Source organism: Ovis canadensis, chromosome 3 (assembly GCF_042477335.2).
Source record: "Ovis canadensis isolate MfBH-ARS-UI-01 breed Bighorn chromosome 3, ARS-UI_OviCan_v2, whole genome shotgun sequence".
Classification (NCBI taxonomy): domain Eukaryota; kingdom Metazoa; phylum Chordata; class Mammalia; order Artiodactyla; family Bovidae; genus Ovis; species Ovis canadensis.
The window spans coordinates 200,321,111-200,345,825 of record NC_091247.1 but is presented as its reverse complement, the minus strand read 5'-3'; the positions used below and the strand labels follow the sequence as shown (position 1 = coordinate 200,345,825).

General features: G+C 38.3%; 1 protein-coding gene and 1 non-coding gene across 3 annotated transcripts in view; both read left to right on the top strand.

Annotated features, from left to right (window-relative positions):
* SLCO1C1 (solute carrier organic anion transporter family member 1C1) overlaps positions 1–24,715 on the top strand; it is a 69,836-nt gene that overhangs the window by 39,134 nt on the left and 5,987 nt on the right. For both annotated transcript variants that reach the window (XM_069585591.1, XM_069585592.1), the window contains exons 8-12: positions 1,120–1,284; positions 10,411–10,606; positions 13,974–14,139; positions 17,076–17,260; positions 19,759–19,823. In XM_069585591.1, coding sequence (XP_069441692.1) covers positions 1,120–1,284; positions 10,411–10,606; positions 13,974–14,139; positions 17,076–17,260; positions 19,759–19,823 — 777 coding nt within the window. The remainder of the gene's footprint in view (positions 1–1,119; positions 1,285–10,410; positions 10,607–13,973; positions 14,140–17,075; positions 17,261–19,758; positions 19,824–24,715) is intronic.
* Positions 23,929–24,000, top strand: TRNAC-GCA (transfer RNA cysteine (anticodon GCA)). Its single transcript has one exon. It is a non-coding gene; the product is annotated as a tRNA-Cys (tRNA).

Sequence of the window (24,715 nt, the reverse complement as noted above, 5' to 3'; positions counted from 1 at the left end):
TTAGAGGTGATCTATATACAATACTTCTCTCTCCACTTCATGTGTTCAGAAAAAAAATTTGAGAAACTGAACAGGAAGTAGGGCTTCTCATGTGGCACAGTGGTAAAGAATTTGTCTGCCAACGAAGGGGACGGAGGACACATCAGAGTTCAATCCCTGGATCAGTAAGCTCCCCTAGAGGCAGAAATGGCAACTCACTCCAGTATTCTTGACTGGGAAATTCCATGGACAGAGGAGCCTTTTGGGCTATAGTTCATAAAGTTGCAAAGAGTTGGATGCAACTGAGCTCAGGAAGCAGAAATGAAGACTATTAAAAGTCTTTATTGCCATCTCCACCCTTTTACCTCCTCCGTGTGGACCTTGCAAACAGCCCTCCTAGGAGGGTTGCTCCACATTAGTCTGTGTGATCAGAAAAGTGAACCTTCAGGGCTTGTGGCCATTTGACAGATAACATCCACCCCCTTGAGAATGCGCACCACTGCATGTGTCCTACCAGTGATCACAGGAGTGAGTGTAGGGCCAAAAGTCAGACATGTTCTAGTGAATTCCTTTCCTGCAGAAATGGGTGACCATGAGAAAGATTGGTCCCCTTCAACTGGCCCAGCAATGTTGACATTTACAGAAAATCTTCAAATTTCTATTTGGCTTGCATAAAAAGGAAGAAGAGAGAATGCCAAAGCTCATTGTATCAATAATTAACTGGAGAAAAGTTTCATATTCTCTTCTCTGCTTCCATGACACAAGTTCAAAGGAGAGAGACCAGAAAACTCAAGTTTCTGATGTCTAGCCTATGACTTTCAGCTTGATGGGGAGGGAGTTTTCTTATACCTCATGTCTCTTACCACATCAGAGGAATCTGTTCTCATCTGACTGATTCTAATTTATAATCTAGATTTTATGCCTGTGGAAGTGAGCACCTAGGTCTGGATCTGAACCTGGCCAGATCTCAACTCTATCTTGTGTCACTGGCTTAACATTCGGTGTGTGGGTGTTCCACTCTATAAACGCTCCTGGGAACCAGGACAACAAGACTCAACCATTCAGCTCTGAGGTTATGGCTGCATCTTCCACCAAGTGTGACACTGTCTTTAATTACTCCATGCTATTTTTGTCTTATAGATTTTCTGCCGTCACTGAAGAGTCTTTTTGGAAATCCAGTGTACTTCTTATATTTGTGTGCAAGCACCGTCCAGTTCAATTCTTTATTTGGCATGGTAACTTACAAACCGAAGTACATTGAGCAACAGTATGGGCAGTCAGCCTCTAAGGCCAACTTTGTTATTGGTATGCTTCTCTGTCCTTTCTGCTTTCCAATAGGTATTATCAACTCTGTGTCTTATTGATCCTTAGTCGTAAGTTGTTCTGATAGTTAGACTGAAAATAATTTATGACATTTTAGAAAGTAAGTGAAAAAATCTGGCAGAATAAGATATTTAGAGAGTCTGTGGTACAACTTTGTAGCAAAAAATTATTTAGAACAGTGTGTGAGTGACCATGAGCATACCATGCAGATTAAACATGCATTTTGTTAGGAGATTGTTAATACTGGCTATCTGTCTTTCAAGTGTAGCTGAAACCTCATAACAGTGCCTCTTCTACCTGAAGAGTTTCTAGGATTACAAAAGGTAAGTATTCAAACAGGTTAGAAAGTATGCATTGCAAAACAAAGTTTGTATTTGCTCAGGATTGAAAGACTTCTCTGACTCCTGACATTTGGGGTTGTTTAAAGGGACTGTGTTTCTAGCACAGCAGAACAACCATTTAAGAGGAAGATATTCAAAGGCAAAGAAAAATATGAAAAGATGAATGAAGAAGAACCAGAATCTCCAAATACATAACCACGGTCCTGCAAGCAACTATATACTTTGAAACCTGGACTGTGTGCTTAGTTGCTCAGTTGTGTCTGACTCTTTGAGACCTATGGACTGTAGCCCACCAGGCACTTCTGTCCATGGGGATTTTCCAGGCAAGAATACTGGAATGGGTTGCCATGCTCTCCTCCAGGGGATCTTCCCAACCCAGGGATCAAACCCAGCTCTCCCAAATTTCAGGTGGATTCTTTACCAGCTGAGCCAACAGGGATGCCCAAGAATACTGGAATGGGTAGCCTATCCCCTTTCCAGGAGATCTTCCTGACCCAGGAATTGAACTGGGGTCGTCTGCATTGCAGCTGGATTCTTTACCATCTGAGCTACCAGGGAAGCCCCAAAGTCCATGAAGATGTCATTTAATGCTTGCAAGGAGTCAGACACAACTGAGCAACTAACATAAGCATGAGATAACTAGGATAATTTCCTGAGTGGTATGATTTTACATTAGTAAGTGTAGGATACAGCAGAGTAAGGAAAGTGGGTAAATTATTTGACATCCCTAACACTTAATTAGAAAGGTGAAAACAAATGCACCACTGGGTTAAAATAAAGATGAGAAAAGACATGTGAAATGGATTGGAAATGCACATAACTCTCATTCAACATATGCTTTCTCCCTTTCTTCGTTTCTTTCCCACTCCTGGCTCTTTTCTCCTACAGCTTTTTCCTTTGGGTTGTGGGAGAATGACCCTTTCTGTGATAAAATATGAGAAAGGCCCAAAGAAGACACATTTCCATTCTACTCTCAGAGAAAACATTTGATATGACATGGATGAAAGAATAAATAGGAATTTCTCTAAAGTGTTCAAGGGCCAACTGATCCAGTGACAGTTTATTTTACTGTGTTTTCATATGTTGGTCACATTCTTTCTAAAGTCTAGAAATACTATCTCCTTATATTAATGACTTTTATTTCATAAATAAATGAAAGAAAGATAAAGATGTTTCAGATTCAGGGACTAGATAGTATATTGCAAAATGATTCTGCTTTTTTTTTTTTAATGGTATGAGCTTTAAAAAAATTTCCATTGCAACTTCTACTGAAAGAAATTTAACTAGCAGGTGAATCTTTCATTTAAGCCTTTTTTTTAATCACTGTGAAGTTACATGGACATGATCTCTTCTTCCTCTTCTTATAACTCAGACTGCAATTATTTAATTATTTTGCTTAATTTCTTGAAATTTTTTGATTAAATAAAATAGTAACTAGTAGACAAGATATAACAATACTGACTGTAATTGACAAAAATGATTATCATTCTCAAGTTTTGGAGATGTTAAATAAGGAAAAATTAAAATAATCATTTGAGGAAAAATAATTAGAAAGCTTTATTTTGTGGCTAAGCTAGAATAGCAAATTTGGAACAGTAATATTATCATGTGTTCTAGAAATAAGTTACATTAAAAACTTGTGAGGTGATGGAAAACTATCTTAATTTGTGAGGAGGAAAAACTGTTATTATGCCCAAGAAGGATGGCTATGTTTACTTGTCTGCACCCAACAGATATATGAAAGTGTAGATTTTTACTTGCACTTTTCTCTCTTTATAAAATTCACATCTTAATATTTTGTCTTCTAATATTAGAGTGATGTTGTGAAGGTCTGTAATGTAACCAGAACTTATACTTATCTGGGGAAAATCTCTAAAAATATCCTAAAGTACTAAAGAGCCTCATGATGAGGGTGAAGGAGGAGAGTGAAAAACATAGCTTAAAACTAAATATTAAAAAAAAAAAAACTAAGAACATGGCATCCAGTCCCATCACTTCATAGCAAATAGGGAAAACATGGAAGCAGCAACAGATTTCCTCTTATTGGGCTCTAAAATTACTGCAGATGGTTACTTCAGCCAAAAAATTAGAAGATGATCACTTTTGGCAGGAAAGCTATGACAAACCTATACAGTGTGTTAAAATGCCAAGGCATCACTTTGCCAACAAAGGTCCATACCGTCAAGGCTATGGTCTTTCCAGTAGTCACGTACGAATGTGAGAGCTGGACCACCAAAGAATTAATACTTTTGAACTGTGGTGCTAGAGAAGACTCTTGAGAGTCTCTTTGAGAGCAAGAAGGTCAAACCAGCCAATCTTAAAGGAAATCAACCCTGAATATTCTTTAGAAGGGCTGATGCTGAACCTCCAATGCTTTAGCCACCTGATGCAAACAACTGACTCATTAGGAAAGACCCTGATGCTGAGAAAGATTGAAGACAGCAGGAAAGAGGGAGACAGAGAACAAAATGGTTGAATGGCATCACCAATTCATTAGACATGAACTTGGGCAAACTCTGGGAGATGGTAAGGGACAGAGAAGCCTGGCGTGCTGCAGTCCATGGGTCGCAAAGAGTCGGACACAACTTGGTGACTGAACAACAAGCTCAGCCTTCCTGATATTTGGAAAAATATAAATGCTGAATTCAAGAGAAAATATATAAAATAAATTGAAACAAATTACCGATGCCAGCATAAATTATGGCTAATATTTCCATCTGAAATATTTGATTGTAAACATTTTAAGAGCAGCACAGTTTATGATGTGAGTGAAAAAAGTGTGCAATGAAGAAATCAGACTGAAATTTCTACCTCATTAAATGGCTCAAAAATACCTAAGATGAAAGAAAAGAAGCTTTGGGAGGTGAGAAGCGCATCTCATCTGCTTTTCAGGAACTTTGCCACTAAACTGGCCCTGCATGGATGAGGTACAGCTCCTAGGGAACTTGAAAGGGAGAACCAAATTGACAATATATTTGAAAAATCCTACTAATCTTTTTTTGAATCATGTTATAATTTAGTCATCCTGAAACTGAGAAAGATATTCTGGAGAAATGGCTTTTATGCACATTTTAATAAAAATCCACCTATGTAAGAAACAAAGGATTCTATCATGAGCATAGTTCTTCCCTTGAAGGTTTGATTGAAGGGTCAGAGGTATGAACAAATAAGCTAATAGGCAATTGTGATAAGTACCAAGGCTGCCTCTAGGACCCCACAAAAGAGCTTCAGACTGAGGAAGAAAGGGGGTTCTGATGACCAAGTCATGCACCCTGGTATCAGATACATCCTCTGGAGGCATGATATGGTTGGTAGAGGATTTGATAGGTGCTCTAATTAGGGGAAACCCAGAATACTTTGGTGGAGGAGGAAATGGAAACCCACTCCAGTATTCTTACCTGGGAAATCTCAGGAACAGAGGAGCCTAGTGGACTGCAGTCAACAGGGTCACAAAGAGTCAGACACAACTGATCATGCATGCCTGCAGAGTACTCTAGATGAACAAGCATACCCTTGGAGTCAGAAAGAATTATCTGGGAGATGATGCTATCTGAATTAAGAGCAGAAGGATAGGGAGGTGTTTAAAGAAGAACGCACGAGAACAGGGATGGAGATTGGGAGGACACCATGTCAAAGATAGCAAGTATTCTTGAGCAGAGAGACCTACAAGCAAGAGAACACATTAAATCCTCTGCAAGTTTCAAGAGAACTCAAGCCTCTAAAAAAGAGGTCAGTCTAGAGAGGATATTCCTGATTATTAACAATCTGTTCTGAGGGAGAAATATCCCTAGAATTCCTTTATTCTCAGGCTATTCTAAGCCAGATGGAGTGCTGGGAAGTCAGTGGAATTTAGCACAACATGTTGCTCAGGCCAAAGAGTGTATTTTGTACCATTGCTTCTGATGTCCCAGGCAAGATGGGTACTTTACAAAATAAATTTCTTTTTTATTAAAGCATAGTTGATTTTTAATATTGTGTTAGTTTCAGAGATTCTACAGCACAGAGATTCAGTTATACATTATATATATATATATATTCTTCAGATTCTATTTCCCTATAGGTTATTATAAAATATTGAATATAGTTCCCTATGCTATACACTAGGTCTTGATTATCTATTTTATATATAGGAGTACATATATATTAATCCCAATCTCCTAATTTACCCCTCCCCCACTTTCCTTTTCCCTGTGGTAACCATAAATTAGTTTATATGTCTGTGAGCTTGTTTTGGAAATAAGTTCATTTGTATATTTTTTTTAATTCCACATACAAGTGATATTGAATGATATTTATCTTTCTCTGTCTGGCTTACTTCATTTAGTGTGATAATCTCTAGGTCTACCCATGTTGCTGCAAATGGCATTATTTTGTTCTTTTTGATGGTTGAGTAATAGTATTTCATTTCATTCATGAGTAATTTTATTTCGTTCATGAGTAATAGTATTTCATGACGAGAGAAATATCAATAACCTCAGATATGCAGATGACACCACCCTTATGGCAGAAAGTGAAGAAGAACTAAAGAGCTTCTTGATGAAAGTGAAAGTGGAGAGTGAAAAACTTGGCTTAAAGCACAACATTCAGAAAACTAAGATCATGGCATCCAGTCCCATCACTTCATGGCAAATAGATGGGGAAACAATGGAAACAATGGCTGATTTTATTTTGGGGGGCTCCAAAATCACTACAGATGGTGATTGCAGCCATGAAATTAAAAGACACTCCTTGGAAGGAAAGTTATGACCAACCTAGACAGCATATTCAAAAGCAGAGACATTACTTTGTCAACAAAGGTCCATCTAGTCAAGGCTATGGTTTTTCCAGTGGTCATGTATGGATGTGAGAGTTGGACTATAAAGAAAGCTGAGTGCCGAAGAATTGATGCATTTGAACTGTGGTGTTGGAGAAGACTCTTGAGAGTCCCTTGGACTGCAAGGAGATCCAACGAGCCCATGCTAAAGGAGATCAGTCCTGGGTGTTCATTGGAAGGACTGATGTTGAAGCTGAAACTCCAGTACTTTGGCCACCTAATGTGAAGAGCTAACTCATTTGAAAAGACCCTGATGCTGGGAAAGATTGAGGGCAGGAGGAGAAGGGGACAACAGAGGATGAGATGGTTGTATGACATCACCAACACAATGGACATGGGTTTGGGTGGACTCTGGGAGTTGGTGATGGACAGGGAGGCCTGGCGTGCTGCAATTCACGGGGTCACAAAGAGTCAGACATGACTGAGTGAACTGAACTGAATAGTATTTCATGGATTTTTTCTTTGTGTGTGTACATATGTATGTGTGTATATATATATTTTATATCGCATCTTTATATATTTATCCATTGATAGATAATTAGCTTGCTTCCATTTCTTGGCCATTGTAAATGGTGCTGCAGTGTATACTGGGGAGCAATGTATCTTTTAAAATTATGGTTTTCTCTGGATATATGCCCAGGAGTAGGGTCATATGGAAGATCTATTTTTAGATTTTAAGGAACCTATATATTGTTCTCCATCTTCCAGTTTACATTCTCGCCAACAGGGTAGGAGAGGTCCCTTTTCACCACACCCCACTCCCCAGCATTTGTTATTTGATGATAGTCATTCTGACCAGTATGAGGTGATACCTCATAGGAGTTTTGGTTTTCATTTCTCTAGTAGTTAGTGATGTGGAGCATATTTTCATGTGCTTTTTGGTCATCTGTATGTCTTCTTTAGAGAAATGTCTACTTAGACCTTCTGCTCATTTTTTGATTGGGTTGTTTAGAGGTTTTTGGTTTGTTTTTTTTTTAATATTGAGCTGTATGAGCTGTTTGTCATAAACAGTAAAGTGAAAGTAGCTCAGTCGTGTCCGACTCTTTGCGATCCATGGAATTCTCCAGGCCAGAATACTGGGGTGGGTAGCCTTTCCCTTCTCCAGGGGATCTTCCCAACCCAGGGATCAAACCTAGGTCTCCTACATTGCAGGCAGAGTCTTTACAAGCTGAGCTACAGGTGAAGCCCGTTTGTCATAAGAAAGAATGAAATTTTGCCATTTGCAGCAACATAGATAAACTTGGAGGACATCATGCTAAAAAAGTGAAACCAGACAGAAAGACAAATATTGTATGATATCACTTATCTGTGGAATCTAAAAAATATAACAAAGTAGTGAATAAAATAAAAAAGAAGCAGACTCACAGATACAGAGAACCAACCAGTGGTTACCAGTGGGGAGAGGGAAGGGGATAGGAGCAATATAGAGATGCTGCTGCTGCTGCTGCTAAGTCCCTTCAGTCGTGTCCGACTCTGTGCGACCCTATAGACAGCAGCCCAACAGGGTCCTCTGTCCCTGGGATTCTCCAGGCAAGAACACTGGAGTGGGTTGCCATTTCCTTCTCCAATGCATGAAAGTGAAAAGGGAAAGTGAAGTCGCTCAGTCGTGTCCGACTCTTAGTGACCCCATGGACTGTAGCCTTCCAGGCTCCTCTGTCCATGGGATTCTCCAGGCAAGAGTACTAGAGTGGATTGCCATTGCCTTCTCCAAATATTGGACTTCCCTGGTGGCTCAGAGGTTAAAGTGTCTGCCTGGAATGCAGGAGACTGGGGTTCGATCCCTGGGTTGGGAAGATCCCCTGGAGCAGGAAATGGCAACCCACTCCAGTACTCTTCCCTGGAGAATCCCATGGAGGGAGGAGCCTCGTAGGCTACAGTCCATGGGGTTGCAAAAGAGTCGGACACGACTGATCGATTACACTTTCACTTTCACTTTCTCCAAATATAGAGATAAGGGATTTTTTAAAAGGGAGGTTATTATGGGATTATCTAAAATCACATTGTGTGAACCTTTCAAAAACTGTAAAGCACTATAGAATTTAAATACTTTTTAATTCAAATAAATGAACTTTCAAGTTAAAATCATCAACATCATCATCAGCCAGTGCCTCTTAGCTGATGTTCAGCTCTTCAGGAGCCCAGTGCACTATCTCTGCCATTTGCACACCCACAAACCTCAGTTCAGCTGAAGAAGCAAAAATGAACTTCTCTTCTTTTTTCAGTTTCACTAATTTCATAATCATGCCCCCTTCAAGGTGGGTTAATTTCTAATGTGATCAGTTTAATGCTAATTTAATGCATAGTCATTAACAGATGAAACAAAATATCCTTTTTAAAATCATCTATCAATACATGATGAAAACACTTTTTAAAATAATATAATAGCTAACCAAGTATCACTATATATTTGATGTTTTAGACTCTATGAAACTTAGTTAAGTGACTAGATATATAAATCAGAAAATAAAGAAAGAAAGGAGAGGAAGAAAGGAAGTTACTTTGCATCTATTATCACTGTATGTCAGTATTCTTAATTTTTTAACACAAATTTCAGTGTGAGTCAGAAAAGGATACTTGTAATTATTGTTTACCTCAGCAGATGCTGGCCAAAGTTATACAAATTTCAGTCCTTTTATTACATGAAAGAAATGTGTTATCTCAAAATCTCAAGATACATCAGTATTTGATGAGTAGACAATATGAGAAATAGATTCTAATTCACATAGAAGTTTAACATCGGGTACCTGATTACCTTCCCTACAGTTATTTACCAATTCACAGTCTGACCAAAGAGCCTCTTTCTCCATCTTTCCTAACACAGAGCTGTTCCACTTCCCCCAACCCCAGCATTTGCATCTTTGTCTCATAGATGGAAATGTTCATAATAACCTAATTGAATGTTTTGTGCCAGATACTAAGCTAAAACTTTTCATGCCATTTAATCACTTTAAGGACACTATTATTAATTCCATATTATATGTGAGGAGTCAGTTTTAGAGAAGCTCAGGAATTACTCGCAGTTGCACAGCTATTTAAGCTGTGGAACTGAGATTCAAAGCCACAGAGCTGGGTCTTTGGGATCCAAACTCTTAATCACTTTGTTGAACTTCTTCCTAGTATTGCTTTTTAAGTCACACTTATTTGACTACTAGTGAGATTAAACATCCATTTATGAAGAATTCTATCTGCCAAATCCCCCTGAAGGAGAGTCAATTTAACATAGTTATTGAAAGCATTTAACTCGATACCAGCCTTCCTGGATTCATATCTGGCTTTTCCACCTACTAACCACAACCATGAACAAACTGCTCTCTGAAATGAAGATAACATATGCCTATATTCTAAGGTTGTGGTGAAGAGTAGATGTGATAGATAATATATCAAATGCTAAACTAAGTGACTGGTATACTGCAAGCAAATTAAAAAAATATGAAAGGTGCCTAATAATATGTGGTTATTGTTCATGCTGTAAGAAAGCATATCAAACTAAAAGGCTTGGCAATAAAAGCAAATATTGTCGGGGTCAGAAAATAGAACCAGGACTGTTTCTGTGCTTATTTGTTTATTCCTTACAGTCTATATGCCTATTATTCTTTTGTTCACAACCTTATAAAACATTATAATCATCTAATTGCCACCTGATTGCACCTGTTATTCCTGGGATTAAACCAAAAAGACTAGATTCATTGACTGATTTGGTGTTTATTGATTTCAAACCCTATGCTAGACATTGTGATAGGCAGAACCCTGGGTCTGTCAGCTGTGTTATCATTAATATGAAACCCACATGTTAGTGGCTGAATAGTTCTGTAAACTTAAATTGACCAAGTAGTCTAATAATAAGTTTAAAACTATTATTACACAGTTTCATACAATCCTTTAGAATGTTTGGGTGAATGTACTCAGATTTCTTTTAGAGGTTCACAAATGTGACACATTTTCCTTTTTCCTCAGGGCTCATCAACATACCTGCAGTGGCCCTTGGAATATTCTCTGGGGGAATAATTATGAAAAAATTCAGAGTCAGTATTCGTGGTGCTGCAAAACTTTACTTGGGATCATCGGTCCTTGGGTACCTCCTATTCCTTTCCCTGTTTGCACTGGGCTGTGAAAACTCTGATGTGGCAGGATTAACTATCTCCTACCAAGGGTATGTTTACTCATTAAGTAATCAGAGGAGATCAGTTTGTTTAATCAAATTAACTATTATGTTTCAAAATAAGATAATTAAATTATTAAGAAACATACCTATGAAAAGAAATTATTGTTTTATTGTGGAAGAATGGACAATGCTTATGAAGTCGGAGCTGTTATTGTCACCAAAATCTGTCATTTCCTTTTAATCTGAAAGTGGAAGCAAATATTAAAAAATACCAAATCCACATCTTTCTTTAGGGAAGCAACCTGATAGTAAAAAATACAGACCTTGAATTTTGCTTCTCTATTCTTAGTGAAGTGATACTGTATTAATGTAGCCGCAATGTTAGTATTTTAAAAACAGAAATAATAACTGCCTTTTAAGGTTTTGTAAGGCAAGATAATACACATGAAAGGGATTAGCACTTACCCAGCACAAAATTGAAGTGCCATTCTTGGAAACAATTGTAGTTTTTTTTTTTTTCTTTGAACATCTAGATACCCAGAAAACTGGAATGGTTTCTATGCTACACTTTATAGTCTTTGTTATTCAAGTCAAGGGAAATTGAAGGAGAGAATGGCTATCCCTCAACCCAGAGACGAACATGCAGCTCTTTGCAGCTGATCACAGGAGTATTTACTGATGCTTTTAGATTTATGCCATTCTGTGTGGGAGTAGTGATTAGATTTTTTAGTTTCCAGGGTCTAAAGGCTGGGTCTTGAAGAAACTACTTCATCCTTCCCCTTCAAGAGTCCTCGCTATCACTCTGTCTCTGCACCTGAGTTCCCAGAGACAGTTCTCTTCATCCTCCTATGTGTCTATACATCATTTGTTTAAAAAAAAAAAAAAGTATTGAGCTGCTACAGCTTGCCAAGCCAGCCTCCCTGATTTTATCTGCCTGGGTGCCTAAAATTCTACCTGTTGGTTCAAAGGTCAAGCATCCTGATAATATATTCTGTTTCCTGATGATTCAGTTGCTTCTTGCTCACTGCTTGCTCTCTAGCCTCTTTCCGCATTTATCTGTCTGGTGTTCATGTTCCAACACCTTCATTAACCTAAGCTTCTCCTGTTGTTACATACATACTCAGTCATGTCTGACTCTTTGCAACCTCATGGACTATAGCCCACCTGGCTCCTCAGTCCTTCGGACTTTCCTGGCAAGAATACTGAAATGAGTTGCCATTTCCTCCTCCAGGGGATCTTCCCAACTTGGGGATTGAAACCACATGTCTTGCATTGCAAGCGGATTCTGTACCACTGAGCCACAAGGGAAGCCCACACCAATTATACTTTTTGTCCTCTAAAGTGTTCAGAAAAATTAGTGAATGTAAAGGTCATATAACATTGCTTCTGGGAGTTGTCACAGCAACAGTTAGACTTAACAGAGTGTATGTTGCCTTGGTAACACTGAACAATATAGATCAAGAATGTTAGTTATAAACAGGAATTGCAAGAAGATTCTGGAGAGAGTAGAAGTCCTGTGCCATGTTTTCCAATCCCTAAGATCCTCATGGTGGATGGACAGTGGTCAAGTATTTTATATTTTGCAATTTAGAAAACACCTTACCTTTTTATCAACTCACTTCTATCTTAAGGTGCCTTTATGAAGTTTTGTTACCCTCATTTAAAGAACTGAGATTAGAAAGGTCAGTTAACTTCCTTCCAGTACAATGTTTTTTTCTATTGCATTGTGCTATCTCTAAGCCAAAAGCAAATAGAGAAGTAGACAACAGACTAATTTTTAGATTTACATTAAAAGTATACTCAGATGATAGTAAGATTCAATAGTCTTAAACAAACAAAAAATTTCATTGAGTACTAGGTCCCTGAAAGCAGTTCACCTTGAAAGACTATAAGTACAGTGTAATAATGCTGCTGCTGCTGCTAAGTCACTTCAGTCATGTCCAATTCTGTGCGATCCCGTAGGTGGCAGCCCACCAGGCTCCCTGTCCCTCGGCTTCTCCAGGCAAGAACACTGGAGTGGGTTGCCATTTCCTTCTCCAATGCATGAAAGTGAAAAGTGAAAGTGAAGTCGCTCAGTCGAGTCCTACTCTTCGCTATCATTGTTTAAAACTCCTCTTTTGAAATTGCTTTCCATATTTTTAAGAATATTCTCAACAATGGCAAAGATTTAACCTCCAAGAGTAGCTTTGTTATTGGAAGCAACCAAAGAAAAGGTGACATCACTGGCGAAATCTCTCCCCTCCCACCATAACTATTTTGAAAGAAAAATCTCATAAATATAAACTTTCTGGCATATTTGATAAAGCTAATAATTAAAAATTTAAATAATGACTCTACTGTCAACACATCTTTCAGGAAACATATATGCAATTAATTTCTGCTTCAAGATTGTCCTAAGTGATAAATTTAATGTTACCTTCAGCAATATAAAAGAATTGACTACATAAAATAAACATGCTCTCCAGGGTTTATCCAGAGTTTCTTTGTTCCACAATGTTGGTTTGATTCCAGACATTCATTCAGGATCAATACAGAGAAGCTTTAGATATGACAGTGCAAGAAGTTTCTCTTCTGCAATGAGAATTAAGTCTGATGCCCAAGACAAGAACTTAGAATCCGGAGGCCTGGAAGGGTTTGTCACGGAAAAACATTGTGAATTTGAGCACGTTATCTGCTGACTTTGGCTCTGAATTTCCTGATTTTCTGAAGAGAACTTAACCTAGATCATCCCCACTGTTCTTTTGGCTCTAATCTTCTATAATCTTGGCTCTACCGTATCCATAGTGGCCTAATTCTAAGCTTTCAAAGACACACATTTGTACTTTCAGATACAGCAAAACGGTCTCAGTTAAAACTTCATGCCTTAGAGAAGAGAATAAGATAAAATATCCCTGGGTGACTTCTTAGGAGGCCTAGTTAAATAGCCTCTCATTCTGCTAGAAGAAATCTCAAAAGTCTTTTGTCTTTACATTTGGGGTGACCAAATCCATAGTAGTTCTACAGGATGGAATATTGTATGAGAGTTTGTGATTATATTGATACATAGTAAGAGAAATGTCATAAATTGCTCTTGAAGTTTATTCTGTTTTTCTATTTTGATAGTTTTTTCCAAATACATCATATATAGAAAAACATTGTAACATTCTAGAGTCAGTAGATGTTAGTAAAACCCATCAGCCAAGACAAGGATATCATGTAAAGTGGTAAACCTCTAAAGGTAATTATCAAAAGAAAGCTGTCTAAGAGTGAATTCACATTTAATGATGAGAAGCTGGTATTTCTGATGACAGTTGTGTTCCCCCCAGGCAAAATTTGTTGCCATTGCCATTTACATACCCAAGAACATTGATTTTTGAAAATATTAGGGTACTGCTTACTAAGAGGTAACATTTTATATCATTGTATTTTTTTCCAGAACCAAACCTGTCTCTTATCATGAACGAGCTCTCTTTTCAGATTGCAACTCAAGATGCAAATGTTCAGAGACAAAATGGGAACCCATATGTGGTGAGAATGGAATCACGTATGCATCGGCTTGTCTTGCTGGTTGTCAAACCTCCACCAGGAGTGGAAAGACTACTGTAAGAAACCTTCTCTAAAGGGTGTGCCCCTAGGCATGCAACAGTGCTTAACTATGCAACCCTATGTGGGCTCAGGGACCAACCTAGGAGCAGACCACATTGATAGAATCCATGGTGTTTACTCTGCCTTTGTTCTTTTGTGTGGTGACAGGAAATGAAAGCATCACTAGTAGAATTACAGTTGTTGGAAGAATTGGGGTTAGAATGAGAATAATGAAACAGGCTGGAGGAACTTTGTAATTATGTAATCTAGTTCTCTTATTTTACTAGTAAGGAATATTAGCCTCAAATGAGACAGTCTCAGTCATAAGATCATTTAATAGCATCTGCCTTGGGCTCCATCTCTCCTGATCCCATGACCAGTGGTCCTTGCAGGTTTTGGAGGACAGGACAAATAGAGGCCAGTATAAGGAAGTTTAGCCCAAAAGGTCTAGACCCAGGGGTCAGAGATCCAGAGGAGGCTGATGGTTCTGAGATAGCTCTGCCTGAGATATCAAGCCAATTTGTGTAATGATGAAGTGTAGATGGCTGGAATCAAGGATTCCTATAGAATGTAAGAGGAAGACAGGGTTGGAAATATAGGTAGGAAACCAGTTGTGAAGAGAATCATGTACTTCAATTAAGAGTACTGTGTACTTCATTAACAGATTCATTCTTCTAATCACACCTTTACAGCCCTGTCCCTAACAGACTCTTCCTTATACTCATTGTGTATAAGGCACAGTGGTCAGATGGCTTTCTGCTTGTGACTGATGAAATCTACCTGTATTTGACAGCCCCAGAGAGCTTAAAATTAAACCACACATATATTTATGTATTCTTATCCACTAGATTAAGAACGCTTGGGCAACCACTCTATAGACAGTCTCATGCTTATTGATTTTCCATTTCTTGTTATTTTGACATTTTATTCAGAGAAGAATGGATTGGTCTGTAGCAACACTGATATTAAGACTACCCACCCATCTGAAATCTGAGCTTTAACATTCCCTTCCTTTTCTTCCTTCTTGTCTTTCTTCCACCCAACCTCCAATTTTGGCCACTATACTCTTTGGCCTAAACCACTTGAAGGATTTTCTTTTCTTTTACTTTGGATTTGCTTTTTTTTTTTTTAATTGAAGTATAATTAATTTACAATGTTGTGTTAATTACTGCTGTACAGCAAAGTGATTCAGTTACATATACATTCTTAAAATAGTTTTCCATATGATTTATCATAGGATATGAATGTAGTTCTCTGTGCTATACAGTAGGACCTTCTTGTTTATCTACTCTCTATATAAAAACTTACATCTGCTAACCCCAGCCCCTACTCTATCCCTTCCCTAACACCCTCCTCCCTTGGCAACCGCCAATCTGTTCTCGATGTCCATGTTTCTGCTTCATAGATCGTTGCATTTGTGTCATATTTTAGATTCCACATGTATGTGGTAACATATAGTACTTTTCTTTCTGTTTCTGACTTACTTCACTTTGTGTAATAATCTCTCGTTGCACTGAAAGGTCTTTCTTAACCAGAGCTTCCATTTATTGAAAATGTTGCATGCCAGGGACTAAGGGAAGTGCTTTAAAAAAATATTTAGACATCTTAATACTCAAGTGATTGGGTATTATTTTACTTGTTTTGCTCACGTGAGAATTGAAGCATTAAGATACGAGGGATCTGCCTAAATGTATGTATCTGGAGAGAGGCAAAGTCAAGATTCAAAAGCTTCTTACCAGACACTCAAAACAAAATAAAAAATCCTATGTTGCTATTCCTCTTCAAAAAGGAAATGCCACTTTTATTTCATTTTTAACTAAAAATCCACAAAGTCTTTTGTAATAAAAAAAGACAACTCATTACATGTACACATTCACACATGAAACTTACAGAAATAAACTGATGAGGGATTATGAAAGTTGCCTCTTTATCCAAGATTTAGTTGGGTTTTACTTATCAAGGTTTTTCTTTCCTTCTCATAATCACTGTATATTCTTTCATATCTTCAAACTGTGCCCATTTATTTAACAAATTTTTACTAAGCGCTTAAATTGAGGGCCTATTTTTAAGCCTACATGTACAATGATAACAAAGCAAAGAGTTTCTGCCAGAAGTTACATTCTAGTGGGGATATGTAGTTTAGAATTAAATGGTTATATAATATCCTGATAAAAAGTAATAAATGCTGTGAGGAAAACAAGTTAGAACAACAGTGTGGAGAGATGGAGGTACTGTTTTGAATGGGTGGTTTTGAACGCTCTCTCTAATGAACTATCTGAGCAGAGACCTGAAGTGTATGAGCCAACCATGTAACTCCCTAGAAAAATTCCCTAACAGAGAAAGCAGGAAGACCATGAGCCCCAACTGGACTCACCACGTTTGAGGGCTGGCATGGGTCGCCTGAGAGCTCGTGAAGTAGAGGGAGAAGGGGAAGATCACGGAGCAATGAGATCAGAGTGGGACTGAGGAGATGCATCGTGGAGAGTATGGAAGCCACTCTAAGGACATGGGATTTTATCCAAGTCCAATGAGAAGCCATTGGGAAGTTGAGAATCGTGATGCAATCTGACTGCCATTTTTAAAGGCTCAATTGGGTTATTGCAGAAAAGAGACCAGAGTCAGGTAAGAGTAGAAACAGGTCAAGCACAAAGAGACCATGGTGGCTTAGATTTAGATGTGGCAGGGAAGAAGGTAAGGTAGCGTTGGATTTGGTGAGATTTGCTTAGAGATGGTTCCATAGGATCAATAGTTTGTAGACCATCTGCTCTTTGGGTACTGAAATGTTTTCTCTCTTGATTTCACTTTGCTTGATACAGTCTAACACAGAAAAATAAAAATTTCCCCACTGCTTGTCTTATAAATGTATACTATAAAATCATTTAAAATAAATATATGTCTTTAATGTTACATACTATTTACCTCAATAATTGGATTTTTCCCTACTGTGTTACAGATATTTAATAATTGTACCTGTGTGGGACTTGCAGCCTCAAAATCAGGAAATTCCTCAGGCATGGTGGGCAGATGTCAAAAAGATAATGGATGTGCCAAAATGTTTCTGTATTTCCTCGTAATTGCAGTCATCACATCCTATACTTTGTCTGTAGGCGGGATACCTGGATACATATTGCTTCTGAGGTGAACCTTGAATCTCCCTGCCCCAATTTTAATAGAAGACACACCATCGCCATCTACAGCAGTGACTTCCAACTCTGCTCTGTGGAGTCATTGTGATTCATTACAGCACTCTCAGGAAACTTGTTCCACTTTTATGCTTTTCTCCCTTTAGGTTTTTATTCAAAAATGTGGTTGGATAGAATTTTTTTCTATTGTCATATAATTTATGCTTGAACATTTTTTCATTGGCTCTCCTCTCGCAAATTGATGCAATATACACATAAATTCAAATGTTAAAATATTAGTTTTGTAACAAGTATTCTCGGTGGTAAAAGTTTCCTCCCCACTGAATTAGTATTGCAATTATTATTGTTATACAACTGATCAAAATAACCTAAAGATACTACAAATTTCGATTAAATTGTTAAACATGAAAAGTCACCATTTATTGTAAGTCAGTCTTTTATGAGATGGATTAGGTGACAGAAATTAATTCATACATCAAAGGATTATTTTTTCTAAATGAAGCTAATCAAAATAGCATATATATTTTTAATTTCCCACAGCTTATGTTATATAAATTGATTAGGAATATTTATATAAAATAGGACCAAACATCCACAAATCTGTTTTCATAAAAGGGTTTTTAAAAAATTATTTATTAGTTATTAAATTTGGGGGCTGTGGCACAAGGCATGCAAGATCTTAGTTCCTCAAACATGCATCCCCTTCCCTAGATCACCAGGGAGGTCCCTCATAAAAGGATTTAATGGGAACATAAGATCTTGGTGTTTTCAAATGGAAGCATAGGTTTAGTGGGAAAGCATTACACTAGAAGTCTCAGACCCGGATCATTCTCCGCAGGTACCTGTTTCTTCAACATTTTCTTACGTAGTGCCAAGTAGTCACCTGGGCCTCATGAATAAACAGGTGAACAGAGGAAGAGTTTTCCTCACCACCAGCCCATAAATGAACCACACGTTATTTTGATGCTAGAAAGAAACATGTTTGCTTAAAGGAGAAAAGTTGTAATTTTTTATCATTTTAAAGCAGAGATTAAATATTATGCACATGAAGAATTTACTACCATGGTTAACGCTCAGTAGTTATTATATATCCTCATGATTATCTCTATTAAAATCCATCAGTTCAAGCTATGTGTGCATACAATGTCACTATGTTGTGTCCAACTTGGACACCTCATGGACTATAGCCTACCAGGCTTCTCTGCCCATGGGAGTTCCAAGGCAAGAATATTGGAATGGGTTGCCACTTCCTTCTCCAGCGGATCTTCCCAAGCCAGGGATCAAACCAGTATCTCCTGCATTGACAGGCAGATTCTTTACCACCGAGTGACCAGGAAAGTCCCAGTTCAAGTTATATAAGTTCAGTTCAGTCGCTCAGTCGTGTCCGACTCTTTGAGACCCCATGAATCGCAGGACTCCAGGCCTCCCTGTCCATCACAAACTCCCGCAGTTCACTCAGACTCACGTCCATTGAGTCGGTGAGGCCATCCAGCCATCTCACCCTCTGTCATCCCCTTCTCCTCCTGCCCCAACCCCTCCCAGCATCAGAGTCTTTTCCAATGAGTCAACTCTTCTCATGAGGTGGCCAAAGTACTGGAGTTTCAGCTTTAGCATCATTCCCTCCAAAGAAATCCCAGGGCTGATATCCTTCAAAATGGACTGGTTAGATCTCCTTGCAGTCCAAGGGACTCTCAAGAGTCATCTCCAACACCACAGTTCAAAAGCATCAATTCTTCGGTGCTCAGCCTTCTTCACAGTCCAACTCTCAAGATGCTCTTGTTATTTTAGATAATCTTGTACTTGGCTGGTAAATTCAGATCCACACTACTTACCAAAAGCACTCAGCATGTCACAGTGATTTTAATTCAACTTAAGTCAATAGGGTCCCATAGTTTTAGACCAGAATCCACAAAAACTAGCTATAGGTCATTAATCCTTTATTGTGCCTCATAATCTTACAAATTGTTAGAATTATTCCCTGTCTTTGCTACTTTACTGATAAAATTTGATTTTACTTTACCTAACACCATTTGAATATGTCATGTAAGAGTGATTTATCTTTTCGAAATATTAACTAAAATCCCAATACATTGCATATAATGGAACATGGCTTCTACGTAATTTGCTTTCCCTATGCTAGAATATGTGGATTCTCCATAAATGCTACTTGAATTCTGAGATTCTATATCTAGTAGCCAAAAAAACAATAATAACTAAATATACAAAATACACAAAAAATATTTGTGGATGTTTGGTCCTATTTTCTGTAGATCTTTCCTAACCCATTTCTATTATATAAGCTGTGGGAAATTAAAAATACATACAATATTTTGATTAGTTTAATTTTAGAGAAACCTAGTAGTCATCCTTTGACATGTGAATTAATTTCAAAGTAATCTAATCCACCTCATTAAAGACTGATTTATAATAAACTGACTTTATTATATGCTTTAATGCACTATTTTTTTGTAATAGTGCTTTTATTATTTATAGGTGCATTAAACCACAACTTAAGTCTTTTGCCCTGGGTATCTACACCTTAGCAGTAAGAGTTCTTGGTAAGTATAATCTATGCTTAAACTATGGTAGCCATTATATTTTAATAGTCTTCTAAATATTTTTACAGAATTATGACACATAACTAAATGCTGTAAGTAGTAGATTCATGTTTTTTAAATTTTCTTCCCTCCTTTATGTCTTTCTTCCCTCCCTCTTTTCCTTGAATAGCCTCTTCCCTTCTTCCAGAAGTATTTATTGAGAATCAATGATGTACCCATAATAAAGTGATCTTATGAGAGTAATGACATTTTTAATAACAATCTTGCCTCTTCTAGTACTGATCTAGTCTCCAAAAACCCATGCTATTATAAAAGAGCCCTCTGAGAAGAAAGCAAAAAATGAATCAGTAAGAAAATCTGAATTCTAAATGTAATTTCTTAAATTATTAAATGGAAGAAATTCTTTTGAGCTACTTTCAATGCTAGGATATATGGCTGGTAGAAAGATCATTCAAACAGTCAAAGCAGTATGGCTTGGAATTCAATTTCTTAAATGTAATTGGAATGATTTTTTTATGACTATCAGAATTTTCAATATTCATTAGTTAAAACCTACAGAAAACAGAGTGAATAAGTCAAATTAGGTTTTGTCCTTCAAAAGTTTATATTCTAAAGAAGAAAGGGACACCATTTTACATTCCTCTGGGCTTCCCTGGTGGCTCACACAGTAAAGAATTCACCTGCAATGAGGGAGACCTGGGTTTGATCCCTGGGTTGGGAAGATCCCCTGGAGGAGGGCATGGCAACCCACTCCAGTATTCCTGCCTGGAGAATCCCCATGGACAGAAGAGCCTGGTGGGCTACATTCCATGGATTGCAAAGAGTCGGAGATGACTGAGCGACTGAGCACAGCACAGCAATTTGACAGAGAAGAGCTACTTGGGAGAAAAATAAAAATTCAGAGTTTTAAATAAATGGGTTTATGTAACTTGGGATACAAAAAGGATATAAAAGGATATCTGATATAAAAAGGGATATATGCAAAGATACCATATAATCCTTGGAAAACAATAAAAATGGAGGTCTATGCCATCATAGTTGGCTCAAATTCTACAATATTAAAACAGAGATTATCTAGAAAAAAGGTTATTGAGTCTGAAGTACATCCCAGGCTGTAATTAGTCTATCCACCTCCTTTTGGGAACATAGATGTAACCACACTGTGAAACATATCTTAAGCAAAAGAAATAATTCATAAAGTTGACCCCATAAAAATGAAAATACATTTAATCTTATATGATATCATTTATTGCTGTTATTTAGTTGCTATATCATATCTGACTCCTTAGTGACCCAATGGACTGTAGCTCTCCAGACTCCTCTGCCCATGGGTTTCTCCAGCAAGAATACTGGAGTGGATTGCCCTGCCCTCCTCCAGGGGATCTTCCCAACTCAAGGATCAAACCCATGTCTCCTGCGTTCGTGCACTGGCAGGCAGATTCTGTACCACCGAGCCACCTGGGAAGCCCCATATGGCATTTATATATAGAACCTAAAAAATATAGCAAACTAGTTAATATAACCCACCAAAAGGCAGTCTCACAGATATACAGAATTAATGGTTACCAGTGGTGGGGGCCAATATTGGAGTGAGGGAATGAGATACAAACTACTTGGTACAGGATAGGCTCAATGGTCTATTGCATAGCACGGGAAATATAGCCAATACTTTGTAAATACTGTAAATGAAAAGTAACCTTCAAAAAATAAAAATATAATTAAAAATGAAAAAATATCACAAAGTAAATGGAAAACTACATATAGTATTTTTTTTTTCAATCTATATAACAGATGAGTGGCTAACATCTTCTTATATGGAGAATGCCTAGGTACTGAAAACAAAAATATCAAAGCTCTAAGAGAAAAGTGGCAGCAGCGGTTTAGTCGCTAAGTCGTGTCCGACTCTTGCAACCCCATGGGCTATAGCCTGCAGGCTCCTCTGCCCATGGGATTCTCCAGGCAAGAATACTGGAGTGGGTTGCCATTTCCTTCTCCAGGGGATCTTCCCAATCCAGGAATTGAACCTGGGTCTCATATTGCAGGCAGATTCTTTATTGACTGAACTATGAGGGAAGCCCAAAAGTGGGTAAAAGATATAGACAACCATTTCACGGAAAAATAAATGGATATGTCTTAATATATAAAAAGATGGTCAAGGCCCCTCATAAGAAGAAGAGTACAAACTAAAGCTATGCTAAGATACTGATTCTTACTTAACAGACAGGAAAATTACCAAATGTTGTTTGTAATGTATTATAAAACAAGCAGAAAATCGATATACTTATACAATGCTATTGTGAAAATTATACCTTTGCTGGAGGAGGACATTTGGCCATAACTAAAAAAATTGCATCTAGATTTATCTTTTGACCTAGCAATCCTAATTCTACCTGCTGCTGCAGCTAAGTCGCTTCAGTCGTGTCCAACTCTGTGCGACCCCATAGATGGCAGCCCACTAGGCTCCTCTGTCCCTGGGATTCTCCAGGCAAGAATACTGGAGTGGGTTGCCATTTCCTTCTCCAATGAGAAGGTGAAAAGTGAAACTGAAGTTGCTCAGTCATGTCCAGCTCTTCGCGACTCCATGGACTGCAGCCTACCAGGCTCCTCCATCCATGGGATTTTCCAGGCAAGAGTACTGGAGTGGGGTGCCATTGCCTTCTCCCCTACTTCTAGCAATTGATACCAAAAAATGAGCTCACGAATTTTGAACTGTAATCTTACGGGGGTCCAATCATTGTGGCATTATTTATAATAGTAAAAGGCTACAAGCAGTCTAAATGTACATCAATATGAGACTGGTTAAATAAACTATAGCAAACCCACATAAGGGAATACTTTACAGCTGTATGGACAAATGGGGAAAAATCTCTAATGTTACCAAGTTTATTAGTCAGTACAGGCTGTCATAACAATACACCATGGACTGAGGGGCCTAAACAGTAGGAAGTTACTGCCTCATAGTTCTGAAGGCTGCCATGTCCAAGATCAATGTGCCAACAGACTGGTGTCTGGTGAGACCTCTCTTCCTGATGCATAGATGGCTACCTTCTCACGGTGCATTCACACAACCTTTTCTCTGTGCAAAGAGAGCAGTCTTTGGTGCCTCTTCCTCTTCTTATAGGGACAATATATACACTACAATGCATAAAATGGGCTTCCCAGATGGTGCTAGTGGTAAAGAACCTGTCTGCCAATGCAGGAGACATAAGAGACACAGGTTCGATTACTGGGTTGGAGAGATCCCCTGAAGGAGGGCATGGCAACCCACTCCGGTGTTCTTGCCTGAAGAATCCCATGGACAAGGGATCCTGGCAGGCTACAGGCCATAGGGTTGCAAAAAGTCAGACATGATTGAAAGACTTAGCACACATGAATGTAGAAAATAGATAACTAACGAGAACCTGAGGGCTTCCGTGATAGTTCAGTTGGTAATGACTGCCTGCAATGCAGGAGACCTCAGTTCAGTTCCTGGGTTGGGAAGATGCACTGCAGAAGGGATAAGCTACCTACTCCAGTATCCTTGGGCTTCTCTTGTGGCTCAGCTGGTAAAGAATCCTCCTGCAATGCGGGAGACCTGAGTTTGATCTCTGGGTTGGGAAAATACCCTGGAGAAGAGAACAGCTGTCCACTTCAGTATTCCAGCCTGGAGAATTCCATGGACTACAGTCCATGGGGTCATAAAGAGTAGGACATGACTGAATGACTTTCACTTTCAGTGAGAACTTACTGTATAGCACAGATATACTGTATAGCAGATATACATACAGATATACTGTATATTCTGTATAGCACAGAACTTACTGTATAACACTCTACTCAGTGCTCTGTGGTTACCTAAATTGGAAGAAAATACAAAAAAGAGGGGATTGCCTGGAAAATCCCATGGACGGAGGAGCCTGGTGGGCTGCAGTCCATGGGGTCACTAAGAGTCGGACATGACTGAGCAACTTCAGTTTCACTTTCATGCAATGGAGAAGGAAATGGCACCCCACTCCAGTGTTCTTGCCTGGAGAATCCCAGCGACGGGGGAGCCTGGTGGGCTGCCGTCTACGGGGTGGCACAGAGTCGGACGCGACTGAAGCGACTTAGCAGCAGCAGCAGGGCTTCCCTGGTGGCTCAGAGGGTAAAGCATCTGCCTGCAATGCAGGAGACCCAGGTTCGATTCCTGGGTTGGGAAGATCCCTTGGAGAAAGAAATGGCAACCCACTCCAATACTCTTGCCTGGAAAACCCCATGGACAGAGGAGCCTGGTGGGCTACAGTCCACGGGGTCACAAAGAGTCGGACATGACTGAGCGACGTCACTTTCACTTTCATGTATACATACAGCTGATTCATTTTGCTATACAGCAGAAACTAGCACAACTTTGTACAGAAACTATATAATTTTTTTAATGGCAGCCTCCCTATCAGATTAGGGCTTCACTCTTACAAACTCATTTAGCCTTATCTCCTTAATTATTTTGCTTCCACATGCAATCACATTGGGAGTTAAGGCTTCAACTTATAAATTATGGAAGGATACAATTCATATCAAATGATCTCCAGGATATACAACTAAGTTTAAGAAAGAAAAATGTAGAAAATTGTATACAGTATGATGCATTTGGTGTAAGTATAGAAAGGTGAAAATATTGTACACATACACAGGTATTGATATTTGCTCTTGTTAACAAGAAACAATGGAAGCATAAACTAAAAATGAATAATGATTTTTTCTAAAGTTGCCTGTTAGGGAAGAAAGAAAAAAACAGGGGGAGAGAACAGGATGGAAATGAGACTTTGTAAATATAGCTGCCATATAATTTTTAGTTTGAAAGAATACAAAAATTTTATATCATTTTAAATAATTAAAAGAATCAAAAAAATTCTTAAAACAAATCAAAACTAACT